Below are 19,432 nucleotides of genomic sequence, written 5' to 3' on the forward strand. Positions count from 1 at the left end.
GGTACTTGGAGGCACATGATAAAATAGGCCGATGTCAGCATGACTTCCTCATGAAAATCTTGCCTGACAAATCTGTTGGAATTTTTTGAAGAAATAACAAGCAGGATAGACAAAGGAGAATTGGTGGATGTTGTGTACTTGGATTTTCAGAAGGGCCTTGACAAGGTGCCACACCTGAGGCTGCTTAACAAGTTAAGAGCCGATGATATTACAGGAAGGATACTAACATGAATAGAGCTTTGGCTGATTGGCAGGAAGCAAAGGGTGGGAATGAAGGGAGCCTTTTCTATTTGGCTGCTGGTGACTAGTGGTGTTCCACAGGAGTCTGCATTGGAGCCGCTTCTTTTTACGTCATATGTGAATGATTAGGATGACAAAATTGATGGCTCTGTGGCCAAGTTTTATATGCACAATGGGTGTGTTTATTTCTGTAGCATGGGGAGATGATTTGGGGTAAATCAGTCATTAAAAGTACACTTGAGGACATGTTCATAGAATGCTTTCAAGACATCCCAAGAAACTGCACTGTGGACCTTAAAGGAAACAGACTGCTTCAGATCTGGCCTTCATAATGACCAGGAAGCAATGATTTCCTAGCACAGTATCTGTTGGCAAAGAAGGATAAAACATAAAACTTTGCATTCAGTTTAAGAGTAACAAACTTGGCTTTGAAACTAAAGACTTAAAAGTAAATGCAACAAGCTTCTTCCACTGAGGTTTTGTGAGACTAGAATGAGAGATCATGGGTTGATGGTGAAAGGTGGAATGTTTAAGAGGAACATGAGGGGGAATTTCTTTACTCAGAGGGGTGACAAGAGTGTGGAGAACATATGCAGGTGGAAGTGGTGTGCAAGTTCAATTTCAACATTTAAATTTGGAAGTACACGGATGAGAGAGGTATGGAAGGCTATAGGCCAGGTGTGGTCGATACAACTAGGCAGAATAATAGTTTGGCACAGAGTAAATGGGCTGAAATGCCAGTTTCTGTGCTGTAGTGCTCTACAACTTTATGACTCTGTTAATCAATTGTTTTGTTTTTTTTTAAAACCTAGTTAATATTGCTTAATTTAAGTTCAACAGTTCTAGCTGTTCAGAGTACTTCAGTCCACAATCTGAAATGTTGTTCTTAACTTATTCTTTCAGCAAAATTGTATATCCCAAACTTATAATGCTTACACTCAATAGAATTTGCATATATAAAAATATGCTGTGTTACCATTACTTGAGCTAATACCTCAGATAATCTTGCCAAACACTCAAAACAAAGATTGTCTCACAATATTTTACTTTTCACCTACCTGCTTTTCACTTTCTCAACTGGCTGCTTTAACTTAACTAGATAACTAAAATCCAGTGCAATTTTCTACAAATGAAAGGTACATCTTTGTCCTATAAATTACTAAATTATTTTATTAAATTCAGAAATGCAAGGCAGATTTTTCAACAATGAACTTCAGCAAGTCCTGCACATAATCTTTTTCACTACTTTTATCGATAGAAGCAACGTACATATAACAGAGTTACCAGCTGGCTGGTATTGAAGACGATGTTGATCTGCTTCAGGCTCTTCAGGTTCAACTTGAGTTGGTGGTGTTGCAGTAAGGGAAGAAGAGACTGCTGTGGCAGATAACTGGGATGGATGTCCTCCCCCAGTTTGGGTGACACTAGCACCTTGTTGAGCTTTTGGATGCTGCAGTTGATCATGCTTCTTCTGCTGTTCTTTTAGCTTTTTCCGTTTTTCCCTGACCAACTGGAGTTGTTCACGCTTTCGTTTGATTAGTGATACACGGTCCTTGATAGCTTTTGCCATTGTTTTGTGATCTCCCTCAGATACAAATCCAGATTCCACCTGAATAAAGAACTGCATTTTAGAAACCAACAAATGCCAAAGCATTATGAACACCAAAAAAAATTGGACCAAAAGCAAAACTGTAAAACATTTTTCATATTATTAGGTCAAGGATAAATAATCTTACTCTATCAATACACTATTGAATACATGACAGTTTCTGAAGTTACAATTTCATTTGGGGCTGAAGAATTTGGACCCAATAAATTTTTAAGAAATCAATAATCTACCATTTCTTGTGCCACATCCTCTGGAACATCTCTTTCCAAGTCAAATGAGAATTCTATGGCTTCATTATCCTTATATTTTCCTTTAAGCTTCTTGATATCCTCAATTCTCAGCCAAAGCTTAATTGCAAGTTTCTCTCCATCATCTTCTTCTGCCAACTCTACACGAACACCAGTATCTTCCTGAAAGAAAGCATGACTCAGAAGGTCCTTAATTGCATACCTAGAAACAACATGAAAAAAATATGAATGATAATAATGGTTCTTATTAAGCCAACTAATGCCCTGAGAAAATAAAATATTTCCTCACTTCAGACAGTCAATCAACTTCAAAAGAAATTGCCAATCAGGCACAGGGAGATGCCAAGTAAGCTTCCTCTAGCAACTTACTTGCAACTTCAAAATAAATAACTTACTACATCTTTTATCATTTTCCATTTCAATGATCCCAGGTGCTCTAAAATAAAATTGCAAAAAATTGCAACAAATTATGGACAATTACATCAACCAGATCACAACTCAATGCATTGAAGCTGCCCAAACTCTTTTCCTACATGACAGTTGGGGGCAGAGACAAGAGAAAACTTCGTTCTCAGCATACAGGAATAGATCAGAATTCAAGTCCTTCTGGTCAAATGTTGGGGTCTAATCTACTCATTTCCTACATAAACTTTCAAACTTTTCTTACTTTAAATGCACTTGTATACAGCATGCTTTCTCTGACTCTACAGTAAAGACAAAATGAAATTAGACAGTAATGTATTGCTTAAGTGCCAGAAGACTACACTTTCTCTATTCCCCTCAACAACAAGTATACCGCATTGGATACTGTTGGGGGGGATGACTTACCTGGGACAAGCTGCAGTAGCCGGATCTCTGGCACTGAGTCTGGCTCTGCAGTGCAGAAGGGAGGGGGGAAAAAAGAGGAGAGCGGTAGTGATAGGGGACTCGATAGTTAGAGGTGCAGATAGGAGGTTCTGTGGTCATGACAGAGAATCCAGGGTGGTTTGTTGCCTCCTGGGTGCCAGGGTCAAAGATGTCCCTCATCGATTGCATGACATTCTGAAGTGGGAGGGTGATCAGCCAGATGTCGTGGTGCACATCGGTACCAATGACATAGCAAGGAAGAGTGAGGAGGTCCTGGAGAGTGAGTATAGAGAGCTTGGTAGGAAGTTGAAAAGCAGGACCTCAAGGGTGGTAATCTCAGGATTGCTACCTGTGCTACGTGCCAGTGAGGGTAGGAATAGGATGCTCTGGAGGATGAACAAGTGGCTGAGGAACTGGTGTAGGGGGCAGGGTTTCAGATTTCAGGATCATTGGGACCTCTTCTGGGGCAGGAGGAATTGAGTCCTGTACAAGAGAGACGGGTTACACTTGAACTACAGGGGGACCAATATCCTTTCAGGGAGGTTTGTTAGTGCTGTTGGGGAGGCTTTAAACTAGATTTGCAGGGGGATGGGAACCAGAGTGCCAGAGCTGACAGTATGGCTGGGGTGAAAATAAATGTTGTTAAAAGTTCAAGCAAATCCGCTAATAGAAAGGTTGTGAGTGGTGGTAAAAATCTTCTGAGGTGTATATATTTCAATGCTAGGAGTATTGCGGGGAAGGCAGATGAGTTGAGGGCATGGATTGACACGTGGAATTATGACGTTACAGCAATTAGTGAAACTTGGCTACAGGAGGGGCAGGACTGGCAGCTTAATATTCCAGGGTTCCGATGTTTCAGATGTGATCGAGGCAGAAGAATGAAAGGTGGGGGAGTAGCATTGCTTGTTAGGGAAAATATTACAGCAGTGCTCAGGCAGGACAGATTAGAGGGCTTGTCTACTGAGTCCTTATGGGTGGAGCTGAGAAACAGGAAAGGTATGGCCACATTAGTGGGATTGTATTACAGACCACCCAATAGTCAACGAGAATTGGAAGAGCAAATCTGCAGAGAGATAGCAGGCAACTGCAGGAAACATAAAGTTGTGGTGGTAGGGGATTTTAATTTTCCATATATTGATTGGGACCCCATACTGTTAGGGGTCTAGATGGTTTACAGTTTGTAAAATGTGTTCAGGAAAGTTTTCTAAATCAATATATAGAGGGACCAACTAGAGGGGATGCAATATTGGATCTCCTGTTAGGAAACGAGTTAGGACAAGTGACAGAAGTCTGTGTAGGGGAGCACTTTGATTCCAGTGATCATAACACCATTAGTTTCAACTTGATCATGGACAAGGATAGATCTGGTCCTAGGATTGAGGTTCTGAACTGGAAGAAGGCCAAATTTGAAGAAATGAGAAAGGATCTAAAAAGCATGGAATGGGACAGGTTGTTCTCTGGCAAGGATGTGATCGGTAGGTGGGAAGCCTTCAAAGGAGAAATTTTGAAAGTGCAGAATTTGTATGTTCCTGTCAGGATTAAAGGCAAAGTGAATAGGAATAAGAAACCTTGGATCTCAAGGGATATTGCAACTCTGATGAAGAAGAAGAGGGAGCTGTATGACATGTATAGGAAGCAGGGAGTAAATAAGGTGCTTGAGGAGTATAAGAAGTGCAAGAAAATATTTAAGAAAGAAATCAGGAGGGCTAAAAGAAGACATGAGGTTGCCTCGGCAGTCAAAGTGAAGGATAATCCAAAGAGCTTTTACAGGTATATTAAGAGCAAAAGGATTGTAAGGGATAAAATTGGTCCTCTTGAAGATCAGAGTGGTCGGCTATGTGCGGAACCAAAGGAAATGGGGGAGATCTTAAATAGGTTTTTTGCGTCTGTGTTTACTAAGGAAACTGGCATGAAGTCTATGGAATTAGGGGAAACAAGTAGTGAGATCATGGAAACTGTACAGATCAAAAAGGAGGAGGTCCTTGCTGTCTTGAGGAAAATTAAAGTGGATAAATCCCCGGGACCTGATGGGGTGTTCCCTCGGACCTTGAAGGAGACTAGTGTTGAAATTGCGGGGGCCCTGGCAGAAATATTTAAACTGTCGCTGTCTACAGGTGAGGTGCCGGAGGATTGAAGAGTGGCTCATGTTGTTTCATTGTTTAAAAAAGGATCGAAAAGTAATCCGGGAAATTATAGGCCGGTAAGTTTAACGTCAGTGGTAGGTAAGGAGGGAGTACTAAGAGACAGAATCTACAAGCATTTGGATAGACAGGGACTTATTAGGGAGAGTCAACATGGCTTTGTGCGTGGTAGGTCATGTTTGACCAATCTATTGGAGTTTTTTGAGGAGGTTACCAGGAAAGTGGATGAAGGGAAGGCAGTGGATATTGTCTACATGGACTTCAGTAAGGCCTTTGACAAGGTCCCGCATGGGAGGTTAGTTAGGAAAATTCAGTCGCTAGGTATACATGGAGAGGTGGTAAGTTGGATCAGACATTGGCTTAATGGAAGAAGCCAAAGAGTGGTAGTAGAGAATTGCTTCTCCGAGTGGAGGCCTGTGACTAGTGGTGTGCCACAGGGATCAGTGCGCTGGGTCCATTGTTATTTGTCATCTATATCAATGATCTGGATGATAATGTGGTAAATTGGATCAGCAAATTTGCTGATGATACAAAGATTGGAGGTGTAGTAGACAGTGAGGAAGGTTTTCAGAGCCGCAGAGAGACTTAGACCAGCTGGAAAAATGGGCTGAAAAATGGCAGATGGAGTTTAATGCAGACAAGTGTGAGGTATTGCACGTTGGAAGGTCAAACCAAGGTAGAACATACAGGGTTAATGGTAAGGCACTGAGGAGTGCAGTAGAACAGAGGGATCTGGGAATACAGATACAAAATTCCCTAAAAAGTGGCATCACGGGTAGATAGGGTTGTAAAGAGAGCTTTTGGTACATTGGCCTTTATTAATCAAAGTATTGAGAATAAGAGCTGGAATGTTATGATGAGGTTGTATAAGGCGTTGGTGAGGCCAAATCTGGCGTATTGTGCTCAGTTTTGGTCATCAAATTACAGGAAGGATAAGGTTGAAAGAGTGCAGAGAAGGTTTACAAGGGTGTTGCCCAGACTTGAGAAACTCAGGTACAGAGAAAGGTTGAATAGGTTAGGACTTCATTTCCTGGAGCGTAGAAGAATGAGGGGAGATTTGATAGAGGTATATAAAATTATGATGGGTATAGATAGAGTGAATGCAAGCAGGCTTTTTCCACTGAGGCAAGGGGAGAAAAAAACCAGAGGACATGGGTTAAGGGTGAGGGGGGAAAAGTTTAAAGGGAACATTAGGGGGGATTTCTTCACACAGAGAGTGGTGGCAGTATGGAATGAGCTGCCAGACGAGGTGGTAAATGCGGGTTCTTTTTTAACATTTAAGAATAAATTGGACAGATACATGGATGGGAGGTGTATGGACGGATATGGTCCGTGTGCAGGTCAGTGGGACTAGGCAGAAAATGGTTCAGCACAGCCAAGAAGGGCCAAAAGGCCTGTTTCTGTGCTGTAGTTTCTATGGTTTTCTATGGTTCTATGGTTTTCACCATCCAGTGTCTATAGTGCAACTAAGTTTTAATTAGGGCTGGTTCTCATACTTTTTTTTTGTTTCATCATAATATAGTTGCATCCAATACATCATCATAGCTACATCTTGAAATTTCCCAGAATACTCCAGACTGCAAATTTATGCTGATGGACAGATAATGGCATATATCACACTGTATAATACTTGGCCCATCAGAAGCCCCATCAACAGGGTGGCAAACAAATTCCACATATATACAAATTGAAACCTGAATAACAACACCAGAGTTTCTAGCATGACTCAAAAATAACCCAGATTTGTGACTTCATAACAATACAATTAGAAAATATTACCCAGAAACACTAACTTATACAAAAGAACAACTTCATAACATATACAAAAGGTGCAAAATTTGTATGTAGAATTCGGCTTTAGTATCCCATACGCATCTATTATAGCAACTGTCACGACATTCACCGTTCATCTTTGTTCTGGCGGATACATCCTTCAATTATTTCTTTAACCTCAGGGATTGCTACTTTGTCAAAACTGGCTGGCTTCACTCCCTAAGAGATGAAGGAAAAATATATATATTAAAATAAAAGATTACAAACTAAAAAGCATTTTTAAATACAGAAATCAAGTCAGGTCCAAACAAAAATATGCATTAGCCTTTGGACACAAATCTGATTTAATCCAAAATCATAATAGAAAGCAGAACTTACCCTAGTATATACTTACAGCAATTTTTTTGCTCAGAAAATGACTGGGTGCTCTTGTGAATAATTATAGAGTCAAAGTTGTCCAAATTGACCGAGATCCCATTTTCCCACATTTGGCCCATATTTCTCCAATCTCTTAAGGATATACCTACCCAAATGCTTTTTAAACACTGAAATCTGCCTCTACCTGATCTTCTGTTTGTTACATATACTCTCCAACTTGTAAAAAACAATGTCTACCTCAAATCTCTGCCCCTCACCTTAACTATCTCCATTAGTTTTTGACTCCCCTACCCTTAGAAAAAGATTGACACCCATAATTTTATATATGACTTTAAGGACATCCCATACCCTCCTGTACTCCATGAGAATAATCCCACCCTATCTAATCTCTCCTTGTAACTCAAGCTCTCCATTCCAGGCAACACCTTGATAAATTTCTTTTTCATTTCTTCTAATGTTACCACATTCTTTCTATAATGTAGTGACCAGAATTGCATGCCATATTCCAAGTGTGACCTAACAAATGTCTTATGCAGCTGCAACATGACGTCACAATTTTTACACTGTATAACTCAACTAATGAAAGCAAGCATATTAGCATCTTTACCACCATACTAAGGATCTATGAAATTACACCCCAAGGTCCCTTCCATTTACTTTGCTTGTTCCACTAGTATTAGACAACTCTAGATGAATTAATTTGATTCCTCATCTTCATTAAATTCTATTTGCCACCATTCAACCTCCCAGCTGAGCCATATCCCTCTGTATCCTTAGGCAACCTTCCTTGATAACTATAATTCCACCAATTTCTATGTCAAAAAACCTATTTCTCAGATCACAGTGATTCTTATAAATTTATAAATGACAAAAAGACTAAGGTCTCAGCACCAATCCTCGTGATACACCACTGATTTTTGACCACCAGCCAGCAAGCAACCCTCCAACACTGTTTCCTATCACCAAGACAATTTCATCTACCTTGGAACCCATGTTCTCTAATTTTCTGGACCAGCCTACAGTGGAGGACTTCGTCAAAAGTCTTGCTAACTTCTATGTATACCATATCTGTATACTTATCTTTGTCAATTTTCTCAGTAACTTTGTCAGTATTGTAAAGGGAACACTGGAAATGCTTCAAAAGGATAGATAATGATTATTGCAATATTCCTATCAAAAGTATAATAATCAAAGCTTTTAATAACCAGTTAAATCGTTACTGACAAACTACAACTGACTGATAAAATAAGTGAACACTTGAAGCACAGATACCACAATGGAAAACAATCTCTACTAGGCAAACTAATGCATGTTATAGATTTGGAGGTGAGGCTGAACCCATTTAAGACCAAAAACTAGCTGGAGAAGTTTACCCTCAAAGTAGATAAGACAACTGGGGTCTCCATTCACTCTACTCGCTTCCAGTGGCTAACTATTTGCAGAACTTCCCAGATAAGCATGTAACCACTATGTAAACAAGTTTCTAAACACACAAGTACTAATCAGGTGCAAAGCAATCAAATTTGTAAAGGGCTGGATATACCCAAATAATCAGTCCTACAAGAATTCACCACACATATCCAGGAATATTGGCTTATTAATTTCTTCAAAATGTCTGATACAGGTGACAATATCTGATATACTGTAAATTATTAGCCAAAAGTGATTAAAAAGTATGTGTATTCAAGAACAAGTCAAATAAAGCAAACTGAAGCAGTTGAAATTGGCAGGATTGGCTAACATAGACCCCAATAATATACAGACATAATTTGTGTTCCCACCCCACCCCCCCCCCATAAAGCAATAGGCACCTAAAGACAAGTTAAAGCTGGTGCAGACAACTGACAAAAATTCCTTTGTATCATCTCTGGTGATGCTCCATACAGTATCAGTTTCACATTGTTTGGGAATCCAATGTTTGGCATCTGGCACAATTGTCTGCAAAGCAAGGAATATCTTTAACTAAAAAAAAGCCCATCTGTTGAGGGGGTCACTTAATTATCCCACAGTTCATGTTTCATGGCCACTTTTATTTTTTTTTCCCCTGTTTTTTTCTTAGAAGAAGATGCAGATTCTCTCTTTTTTTCTCTACCTATGTTGATGGAGATGGACCAATCTTCCATGTCTCCCAAAACTCATTCTACTTCTCTAGGCACCTATCCACAAACTGTGCGAGATGCAATGTGTTTTTTTAACTTGTCATATCTCATAATCAAGGCATCCAAACATTCTTTCCAAGTGCAGTGATTCAGTAACACTTTTTCCAAAGGTACTGCACTCATTATTCACTTTGTGCTCTCTACATTGAGGAAAGACAGACTGGATGGCTGCTTTGCAGAACATTTCCATTTAGACCACATGAGCCAAGATATCTGTCACTTTAATTCTCCACCCCAGCCCTGATCTCTGACTTTAGCCTCTTCCATTACACCAATGCAAAATCTGGTCTTTACCCAAGATGGTCTGTTGCAAAGTCATCAATCTCTTAGATTAACTCTGCTAGTCTCTTTTCCAATGTCATTTGTCCTGTTCTACATTTCCACCATTCTCTAATTTCATATTTTCACTAATTGCTATGTTCTGTACCCAATTATTCCAGCAAATTTTCCTTACTCTTTAATTCTCATTCATCTCTATTTACACCTCCTCTCGTTAACAAGTTTTCATTATTCTTTCACAGCAGGCATCAATGCCAACTGTCCTTTTTTTTTGGCTTGGTCTCCCACCTACTACAGATATTCCTTCCTCTGCAACTTGAAACATCTATATTATCCAACTACTCTTCTTTCAGATTAAACACTATTGAATTCCAACATTAAACTCATAATTATAATCAACATGGCTTTAAGAATGCAATGGAATAGCTTCACCTTTGCAACACGCCATTCAAGTAGTTTATCATTAAAGATAGAGAAGCTTCTTCCTTTATTTTAAAACAAGCTTCCAAGCAACCTCTTCTCATCTATTAACATACAACTTAAAAACTGACCTTTTTTAAGCCAAACACCCTTGTTAAGAAATGCTATTCCAACACTTCTTCCCTGGCAGCCATGATTTTGCAATATTTTTCATGATCTTCCAAAAATATCTTTGGGGAAAAATAAATCAATAATGCTGTAAAGCAGCAGCAAGCCTAAGTTCAAGACCTGCTGAGGTCATGTATGAGCTCATATTAAAACTGGGATAAAATCCATTTTCTAATATTTCATTTAAAATTGATTATTTCAATATTCTTGAAACTAGAACTTTTTTTCTTAGATGATTTGTATACTGAAATGAGAAATGATGTCAGAATCCTGGTTCTTGATCAATACAAATGTACCTCCAACATTCAGAGAAAATGCGACACACATTCAAGTTAGTTTATCTGCTTTTTTGATTTAACAAACTTTGCTTGTGAAAAATGGTTTACTTTTTATTTAATATGAAATATTATGTTGGAGGATTAAATGCATAACCTAGCATGGGAAATAAATTTGTGTTACAGGCAACCCTAATGTCCTTGCCACTTAATCCTGCTTCATCCAGAAACTACAATGGCACCTTAATTTTATTTGGTGCATGCATATACTTTGAATATAATGAACTCTTTGAAGTTAATCACAGAAATCCATTTGGTAATGAAATTATTTGTGCTTAAATTGAATAACAATTCTTTTTTTTTTAAATCAAGAATCTACTCTCAGGACTTAGAAGTTGAGAAACTAAATGTTAAGTAGGAAGAAGCAAAGGAAATTTTTTTTTGCATCTGTCATTGTTTCAATCAAAGATGCTAGTTTATCTGTTTAACTAAAGTTGCCCTTGTTTCAGAAATACTTCCGTTGTCAGAGGAGACTGAAACAAAGCATGACTATGAAATGCTTCAAGAGGCTGGAAAGGCATGCATTAACTTCAGCCTTCGAGACAACCTTGACTCACTGCAACTTGCCTATCACCAAAACAGATCTACTGCAGATGCCATCTCTCTGACTCTATACACATCTCTGGAGCATCTAGATGACAAAGACATGTACATTAAACTATTATTTACTGACTACAGCTGTCTTCAATACTATAATTCAAGCAAACTAACCTCCAAACTCCTAAATGTGGGACTCAACAATTCCCTTTGTAACTGAATGCTCAACTTCCACATCAACAGACCACAATCAGTAAGGACAGGCAGCAACCACCATTATTATTTTCAACACTAGCACCACACAAGGCTGCATTCTCTGCCCACTACTCTATTTCTCATACACTCATGACTGCATAGCCAGCCTGCTCTAACTCCATTCATGTTTGCAGATGATACCACCATAGTAGGCCATATCTCAAATAATGTTGATTTAAAGTAAAGGAGGGAGATATAGAGCAGAGTGACATGGTGTCATGACAACAACCTTTACCTCAATGTCAGCAAAATAAAAGAGGTCACTGACATCAGGTAAAGTGCTGATTCTGAGGTAAAGAGGGTTGAGAGTTTCAAGTTCCTAAGATTGAAGCTCACCAATAACCTACCCTGGTCCAACTACATTGAAAGCAGTGTCATGCAAGCTCACCAGCACCTCCACAGGAGGCTATAAAAATGAGGCATGTCCCCCTTTGACCCTGACCAATTCTTTAATCTATGCTATGCACCATAAAAAACATTTTATCCGAATGCTGCACAACTTTCTATGGCAACTATGCCGCCCATGAGTGTAACAAACTGCAGAAATTTGTGGACACAGCTCAGCACATCATGAAAACTAGTTCTGCCTACATGTAGGCATGGACTGTCTACATTTCCCTTTGCCTCAGTATCATCAAAAACCCCACCCACCACTGACATTCTCTTTTCCTCACCCCTCCCATTGAGCAAAAGATATAAATGCCTGAAAGCACATACCACCAGCCTCAAGGACAACTTCTATCCCAGTCTTACAAGACCACTGAATGGTTCTCTTGCATGATAAGATGATCTCTCGACCTCACAAGCAACCGCGTTGTGACCTTGCACCTTTGTGACTACCCACACTGCACTTTGTGCTGTAACACTACTCCGCTGTTATTGTTTTACTTTGTTCTACCTCAATGCACTGCTGTAATGTATTGATGTATATAGACAGTATGCAAGACAAGTTTTTCCACTGCACTTTGGTACGTGTTAGAATAATGAAGCAATTTATCAAGCTGCTGTATTGGTATCATTTCAAAGTTGCTGGTGAACGCAGCAGGCCAGGCAGCATCTCTAGGAAGAGGTACAGTCAACGTTTCGGACCGAGACCTTTCATCAGGAAGGGTCTCGGCCCAAAACGTTGACTGTACCTCTTCCTAGAGATGCTGCCTGGCCTGCTGCGTTCACCAGCAACTTTGATGTGTGTTGCTTGAATTTCCAGCATCTGCAGAATTCCTCGTGTTTGCGTATTGGTATCATTAATAGGAAAGGATAATAACAGCATCTCAAGTTTATATGGACATTTAGAAATATGGACAAAAAGTTTGTAAATACTAATGAAAATTTAAAGCATTGACTGCTATGAAATATTTTTAAAGTAATGCATACCGCAACAATCTATGGCAGTCCTTAAAAATAAATATATTTTTATATATTGAAAATACCCATTTGAAGTTACGCTTTGTGAGAACCATGATTATCAGTTTAAACTATGATGGAAGGAGGTATGCCTAAGGGTGCAAACACATCTCTTAGAAAAAAGCACTTTTGCTTGTTTCATTCCTTAAGCAAAGAATTTCCAACACTGCAAAACAGTCCCTGAAGTCCCAACTGCTCTTACTGTCTGAAATTCATCTTTACATGCCATTTGAAATGAACTGATGAAAATAATTTTCATGCTATTAATTCAATTAAAAACTGATGAAAGATCAACTAAATCAAATTTTTAAAAGAAGCGAGTGTTTCTAACCACTTTAATATCAACACTTGCTTTATCAAATAGTAAGTGCTAAAAATTTTCTAGGATGTCACCAACATGGTATTTATTACCCATCCTAGTTGACAAAATAGTATTGCAAGTCAACATCAGGTAGGGAGTCAATTCATATACAGAGATTCAGCAGAGGAGGCAAATTTTTAAATTAATTAAATAATATTAACTAAAACCTGCCAGAGGTTTTACCCTCTTCTAAGTAAAGACTGCAGAACTCTTTAAAACAGCAAATCTTTAAAAACATATTCTTCGGTAACAAGATACTAAATTTGCAAATGTGCAATACTAGCATATTGCAATCATAGCATACTCAAGTGCAAATAAATCTCTTCTACTTAATCAAATGGCACTATTATGCACTTCTTAAAAATGTTTGAAGGACAAGTCTGTTAAACCTGAATCTGGGGCTTGTTCTCCCCCAAAAATTACTAAAATGGAGGAAAATGGTTGAAAAAAAAATGTGTGTTACTGACTCATTAAAAGAAGATGGTTTATAAACAAGTGTTCACAGTTTCCAAAAAAATGTCACGTAGATGGAAGCATTTGAGAATAATTATGACACAACCATTTGACCTCAAACTATACCACAACAACAAAGGTTTATGTTTAAGAGTTTTAACAAGGAGGATTAAAACCAACATTAAACCAGAAATATAATTTTTACTTACCTCATTTACATGGACATAGTCATTTTGATGGGAACAGCAGCAACAATGGGAGTTGATTATAAAAAACACTGGGGATCGTTCTCTATTCTCAGAATCCATCTGAGAATTTCCAATAAAGTCTAATAAATCAAACAAGGCATTTTAAACACCGACTGCAGAAAAGCAGTATCTGGCAGTTTGTAGATGCCTTGATTTCACATTTATTTTACTCAAATCTTATATGCCAGTTCTTCACACCAGCAAGAGACAACTTAAAAGTGAATGTCTACCTCCTTACACTTGCAGCAGCAAGCAGAATAAATTCCACTGCTCACCCAACTAAATGACTTTACAACTCCTTTAAGGTTAGTCATATGACCAAATGGCATTAGCATGTCAAGTGCATAACACCTTTAGGCCAAACTTAACCCCGAGTCACAAAGTCTTTCAACTTTTCACAAGGATATCAGTTAAAAAGTTCCCTGAAATGTATCCTGCTTTTATTTCCAAGAGTCAACAGGGAGACGATAACCTGTTATAATTTCTACTAAAAGGAGAGTGAAAATAATGCTCAGGGAAAAAAGGGTAATTAACAAATCACTTTATTTTGAACAATCAAATTTATTTTCTCTTATTCTTTAAAGGTTGTTATTCTGTTTAATCCTGAATTATCCCTGGCAGAAAGAATACTCCTTGACTTGTGGACATGTAAAAGTTCTGCTCCAGTTCCATGACTCTTTGGTATAAATCTTGAACTATGAAACTATTTTGCACCCTAATAAACAAGAATGCAAAATCCAACAGGACATCTGCGACTCCGACCAACTTCTATTGATTATCATGGAGAGTATATTGACTTGCTGCATCACAACCTGCTATGGAAACACCAATGCCCTTGAACGGAAAATCCTACAAAAAGTAGTGGATACAACCCAGTCTATCATGGGTAAAACCTTCCACACCATTAAGCACATCTGCATGAAGAGTTGTCGCAGAAAAGCAGCATCGATCATCAGGGACCTCCACCACCCAGGACATGCTCTCTTCTCACTGCTGCCATCAGGAAGGTGGTACTGGACTCACACCACCAGGTTCAGGAACAATAATTACCCCTCAACCATAAAGCTCCTGAACCAGAGGAGATAACTTCACTCAACCTCATTTGCCTCATCACTGAACTGTTCCCACAAACTATGGACTCACTTTCAAAGACTCCATCTCAATGTTCTTGATATTTATTGCTTACTTGTTATTATCTCCTACTTTCTTCTTAATTTTTATATTTGCAGTTTGTTGTCTTTTGCACACTGGTTGTCCACCCTGCTGATGCAACCTTTCATTGATTCTATTGTGATTATTGGACTTATTGAGTATACCCGCAAGAAAATGAACTCAGGGATGTATATGGTGACATATATGTCCACTAAATTAATTTTTTGTAATCAAGGAATCACTGTACTTCATTGTTTAAAAACTGAATAACACATACACTAGGTAAAAATAAGTGAAATAAAATTTCATGTGTCAAATTCTATGAACAGAATGGAATTTTAAAAATCTTGCCTCTGTTCAACTTTGAAGCTTAACAATATCAAAAGCTTACATACATGTTCTTAATCTAATAGAATGTCCCAGAACACATCATAGGAGCACCGTCAAATAAAATTGGATACAATCTACAGATGATTAGAACAGAATGACTGCAGGTTTGGGGAAAGTTAACGTTAAAACTGGATGATAAAGGTAAGAAAGACGAAGGCAAAGGTGATCAATAAGAAAATTACTGAGTACACCTATGTATTCTGATAACATAAAACAGCTTGATCATAAACAGCGTAGTATTACAGGTCGAGTACCCCTTATCCAAATTCAAAAATCCAAAAACCTCTGAAGTTAATGAAAAATAAAGTGAAAAATGAAGATTGATTTTGTATCGTCAGTATTGGAGTGAGCACATGCCACTTAACGGTATGCTGATCATGAAACAAGCAAAGATCTATCATGACCAACTAAGCATTGAAGGCAGTTGTGAATACTCGGCAGGCTGGTTGCAGAAATTTAAGAAAAGGCACAGCATTAAATTCTTAAAGTGTCTGCCGATCACGAAAATCTAGCACCAGAACAAGTCTACGATGCTGATTGTTTTTATATTTTATGCAAATGCAATTAAATTTTTAAAGCATCACTGATGAAAATCTAACACCAGAACAAGTCTACAATGCTGGCTGTTTTTATACTATACATAAAACCTAAAAAAAGATACAAATACAGTGTACTGTAACTTTTTAATCAAAACATGGCATTGTAGGTGGAGACTGAAAGCTTGCCATTGTTAGTTGTTGTTCAACAACTGATTCAAGTATTCTCCCAATGCTGCTGTACTGCTTTTATTACACTGCACACATTCTAATTTTCAAAATTTTATATTTTCACATTATATTAATGGTACGTAATAATTTTTACCATTAAGTACATATGTGATGAACAAGTGCAAGACCAAGACTGCTTACTAGTTGCACATAAATTCAGAAGCAGAAATGAAGGCAATCCCAAGCTATCTCGTTATATATTCCAAAATCCAGAACATTTCCGGACCCAAGCATTTCGGATAAGGGGCACTCAACTTGCATTATTAAAATCTGCCAACATGGAACAAGAATGCACTACACAAATTCAAAAATGTGGAAGTAAACAGCTATCTTCCAAGAAGGAGTGTTTGAGTCACTGGCTGGTAGTCAAGGAAAGGGGTAAAACTGCAGGTGATGCATTGCCTGCATTTTAATGGGAAGATTCAATGTGAAGGGAGCAAGTGTTGGTGGCAATGGAAGAGGAAATAATATCTGCAGTTTTTCCTTTTGTTTTCAAATACATACCTTCATTAGGTGGGAAGCCAAGTGTTCAGTCAAGTTTACTATGCTTGGGTGAACATAAGCATGGAAAGTACTCAAGAAGCTAGCTTGTCTTCATTTTCCTGTCAATTTTGAATGTTGGCTGATTTTAATAACTGTAACACACTATTTACGAACAAATGATTTACTGTCACATAGTATCAGGATCTAAAAAATAGATTCAGATTTATCACATGTACATCAAAACACAATGAAATGCGTAATTTGTGTTAACAACCAATACAGATAGGGATGTGCTAGGGTTAGCCAGCAAACATCGCTGCACATTCCAGTGGCAACATAGCATGCTCACAACACTCAGCAGGAAAAACATTGAACACAATAAATAACAGCCTAAAAAAATGCACATATATAGGCAATGGTGAATAGTTATGTGTCCTTTTATTATTTAAGTGCTCACCAGCATTTCAAAAAAAAAATGGTTGCAGGGCCTCTGCATTTAACATCAAACTATTAATAGCAACAGGTCAGACAGTTTCTGTGGAGAGGAATAACAAGTCAACATTTTGGGCTGAGACCCTTTATCAGGACTGTTTTTTATGTTTGTTGTTATATCTATTTAGTTTCAAACCAGCAGAAACTGGAAATGTGTTCAAAATATACTTTTATTATTTATGCAGTGAAGCTACAAGACTTCATTTAAAAATTGTAGTTATATTAATACTAATTTATGCCAATAATCTGATGTAATACCAATGTGCATATTTATAGGCATGAAAAACTGGACATGCTATTGGATACGTATATTTCCTTTACTAACAATGAAATACTAATCATGTCCACAACTAAAAGGAACAAGTATTTTCGGTGATGACTAGCTGTGAATTTGAACACAGAAGCATACAATGGTTGCACAGCAAACGTCCATACTGAACAGGCATCTGGGAAGGCAAATAGAATCTGAAATATGTATTTTCTAGTAGGAACTAAACAGGATGCCCTCATTTGAATCGAATTGACTTTATTTCTTACATCCTTCATATACGTGAGTAAAAATCTTTACGTTACGCTTTCGTCTAAATGTGTAATGTGAAATTTATAGTAATTTATAAATAGACGTACAACAGGTCAGTCACTATAATATAGAAATACAACTGTATCAGCATAAATTAATCAGTCTGATGGCCTGGTGGAAGAAACTGTCCCAGAGCTTGTTGGTCCCAGCTTTTATGCTGCGGTACCATTCCCCGGATGGTAGCAGCTGGAAAAGTTTGAGGTTGGGGGACTCAGGTCCCCAATGATCTTTCGGTCCCTTTCTACACACCTGTCTTCGTAAAGTGTCCTCAATAGTGGGAATATCATATCTACAGATGCCCTGGGCTGTATGCACAATTCTGCAGAGTCCTGTGATTGAAGGAAGTACAGTTCCCATACCAAGCAGTGATGCAGCCAGTCAGGATACTCTCAATTGTGCCCCTGTAGGAAGTTCTTGGGATTTGGGTGCCCATACCAAACTTCTTCAACCATCTGAGGTGAAATGTTCTTCAAACATTTTGGGGATTTTGTTTTAAAAAACAGGCCATCATATAGATGCAAGCTACTTACTTCTTACATTAGTGTAAATATGATATGATAATGTTGCCCTGAACGTCAGATGCACAGTTAATTATTCCCTTAATTTCACAGCTTATTATAAGAAATCAATTATAATACATTTCAAGCAAAGTAATTACTGATAGGAAAAATAAAAATTGATTGAAAAGACCAAACCTCAACTCCAGTTGCCATAACCCAAATGGGAAAAGGCTGAAATGAATCTGTCTATAAAAATAATTTGGGACATTACAAAAATTACCCTAAACTGGTAACCCTTTTAAAAACTAGTTCTGAAGATGTTATCAAGTGATCAGTTCCCCATTTTCAAACTGATGATACAAGTCACACATGGAAGCCAAGTCATGCACTATTGAACAAACAATTTGTGTTTTAACCATGGTCACCTTCACAAGTCCATTGTAAAGAAAGAACAGAGTAATGACACTACAACTTGTTATTCTAGCAGGCTATTTGGGGAAAAAAAAACAAACTTATAACAGCATATATTTTCTGTAACCTTTTTTAAACTGTGTGGTTTTTCACTTTATTACTGCGAAATGTTTCCTTGTGACACATAACTATACCCACCTGAAGCCATTTCTGGGAAAGTTAAAAAAAACTTGCATAAAACTGCTCCATTAGGACCAGTCATAAATTTTATAACCTAACAGTCTCTTCATACTTATACTGGCTTGGTACATATCTACACTTGGAAAAACTGCCCATTTGAATGTAAAACCTTAGCTGAAAACAAAACCAACGACAAGATTAGTCATGAAAACCATAAAAAGCAAATACAATTAGTAACTGATTTTGTATTTAAGTCAGTAAGCGCAAGACATATTTTTCTATATTGTGTGGCAGTTTTTCCAGTACTTTTCCTGGACTACACTGCACCTAATGAGCAAAGCTGAAAATAAAGGGTCAAATACTTTTAAATGTTAATTATAAAAAATACATCATTTTATGCCAACAGAAAGCAATACAAAAAAAATGCTGCTTTTCCTACCCAACTCTTTTCTCCTGTACAAGGGGATGTGACTGGGGAAAGCAGAAGGTGGTGGTGGTGAAAGGCAGGTTGCCATGAGATACCATGAGCTCTACTGTGGAAAGGAATCAAACACATTCCCTAAACCATGAAATTAAGCATCACAAGTTAACATACAGTATTGTGCAGAAGACTTGGGCATATA

General features: G+C 38.0%; 1 protein-coding gene across 6 annotated transcripts in view; it reads right to left on the minus strand.

Moving 5' to 3' along the window:
- Positions 1–19,432, minus strand: part of wnk1b (WNK lysine deficient protein kinase 1b) — a 163,568-nt gene that overhangs the window by 91,381 nt on the left and 52,755 nt on the right. For all 6 annotated transcript variants that reach the window (XM_063058052.1, XM_063058053.1, XM_063058057.1 and 3 more), the window contains exons 5-7: positions 6,988–7,076; positions 2,080–2,299; positions 1,510–1,849 (exon numbers count right to left, since the gene is read on the minus strand). In XM_063058052.1, the coding sequence (XP_062914122.1) occupies positions 1,510–1,849; positions 2,080–2,299; positions 6,988–7,076 (649 nt within the window). The remainder of the gene's footprint in view (positions 1–1,509; positions 1,850–2,079; positions 2,300–6,987; positions 7,077–19,432) is intronic.

The sequence above is a fragment of the Mobula hypostoma genome, chromosome 9 (genome assembly GCF_963921235.1).
Source record: "Mobula hypostoma chromosome 9, sMobHyp1.1, whole genome shotgun sequence".
Taxonomy (NCBI): domain Eukaryota; kingdom Metazoa; phylum Chordata; class Chondrichthyes; order Myliobatiformes; family Myliobatidae; genus Mobula; species Mobula hypostoma.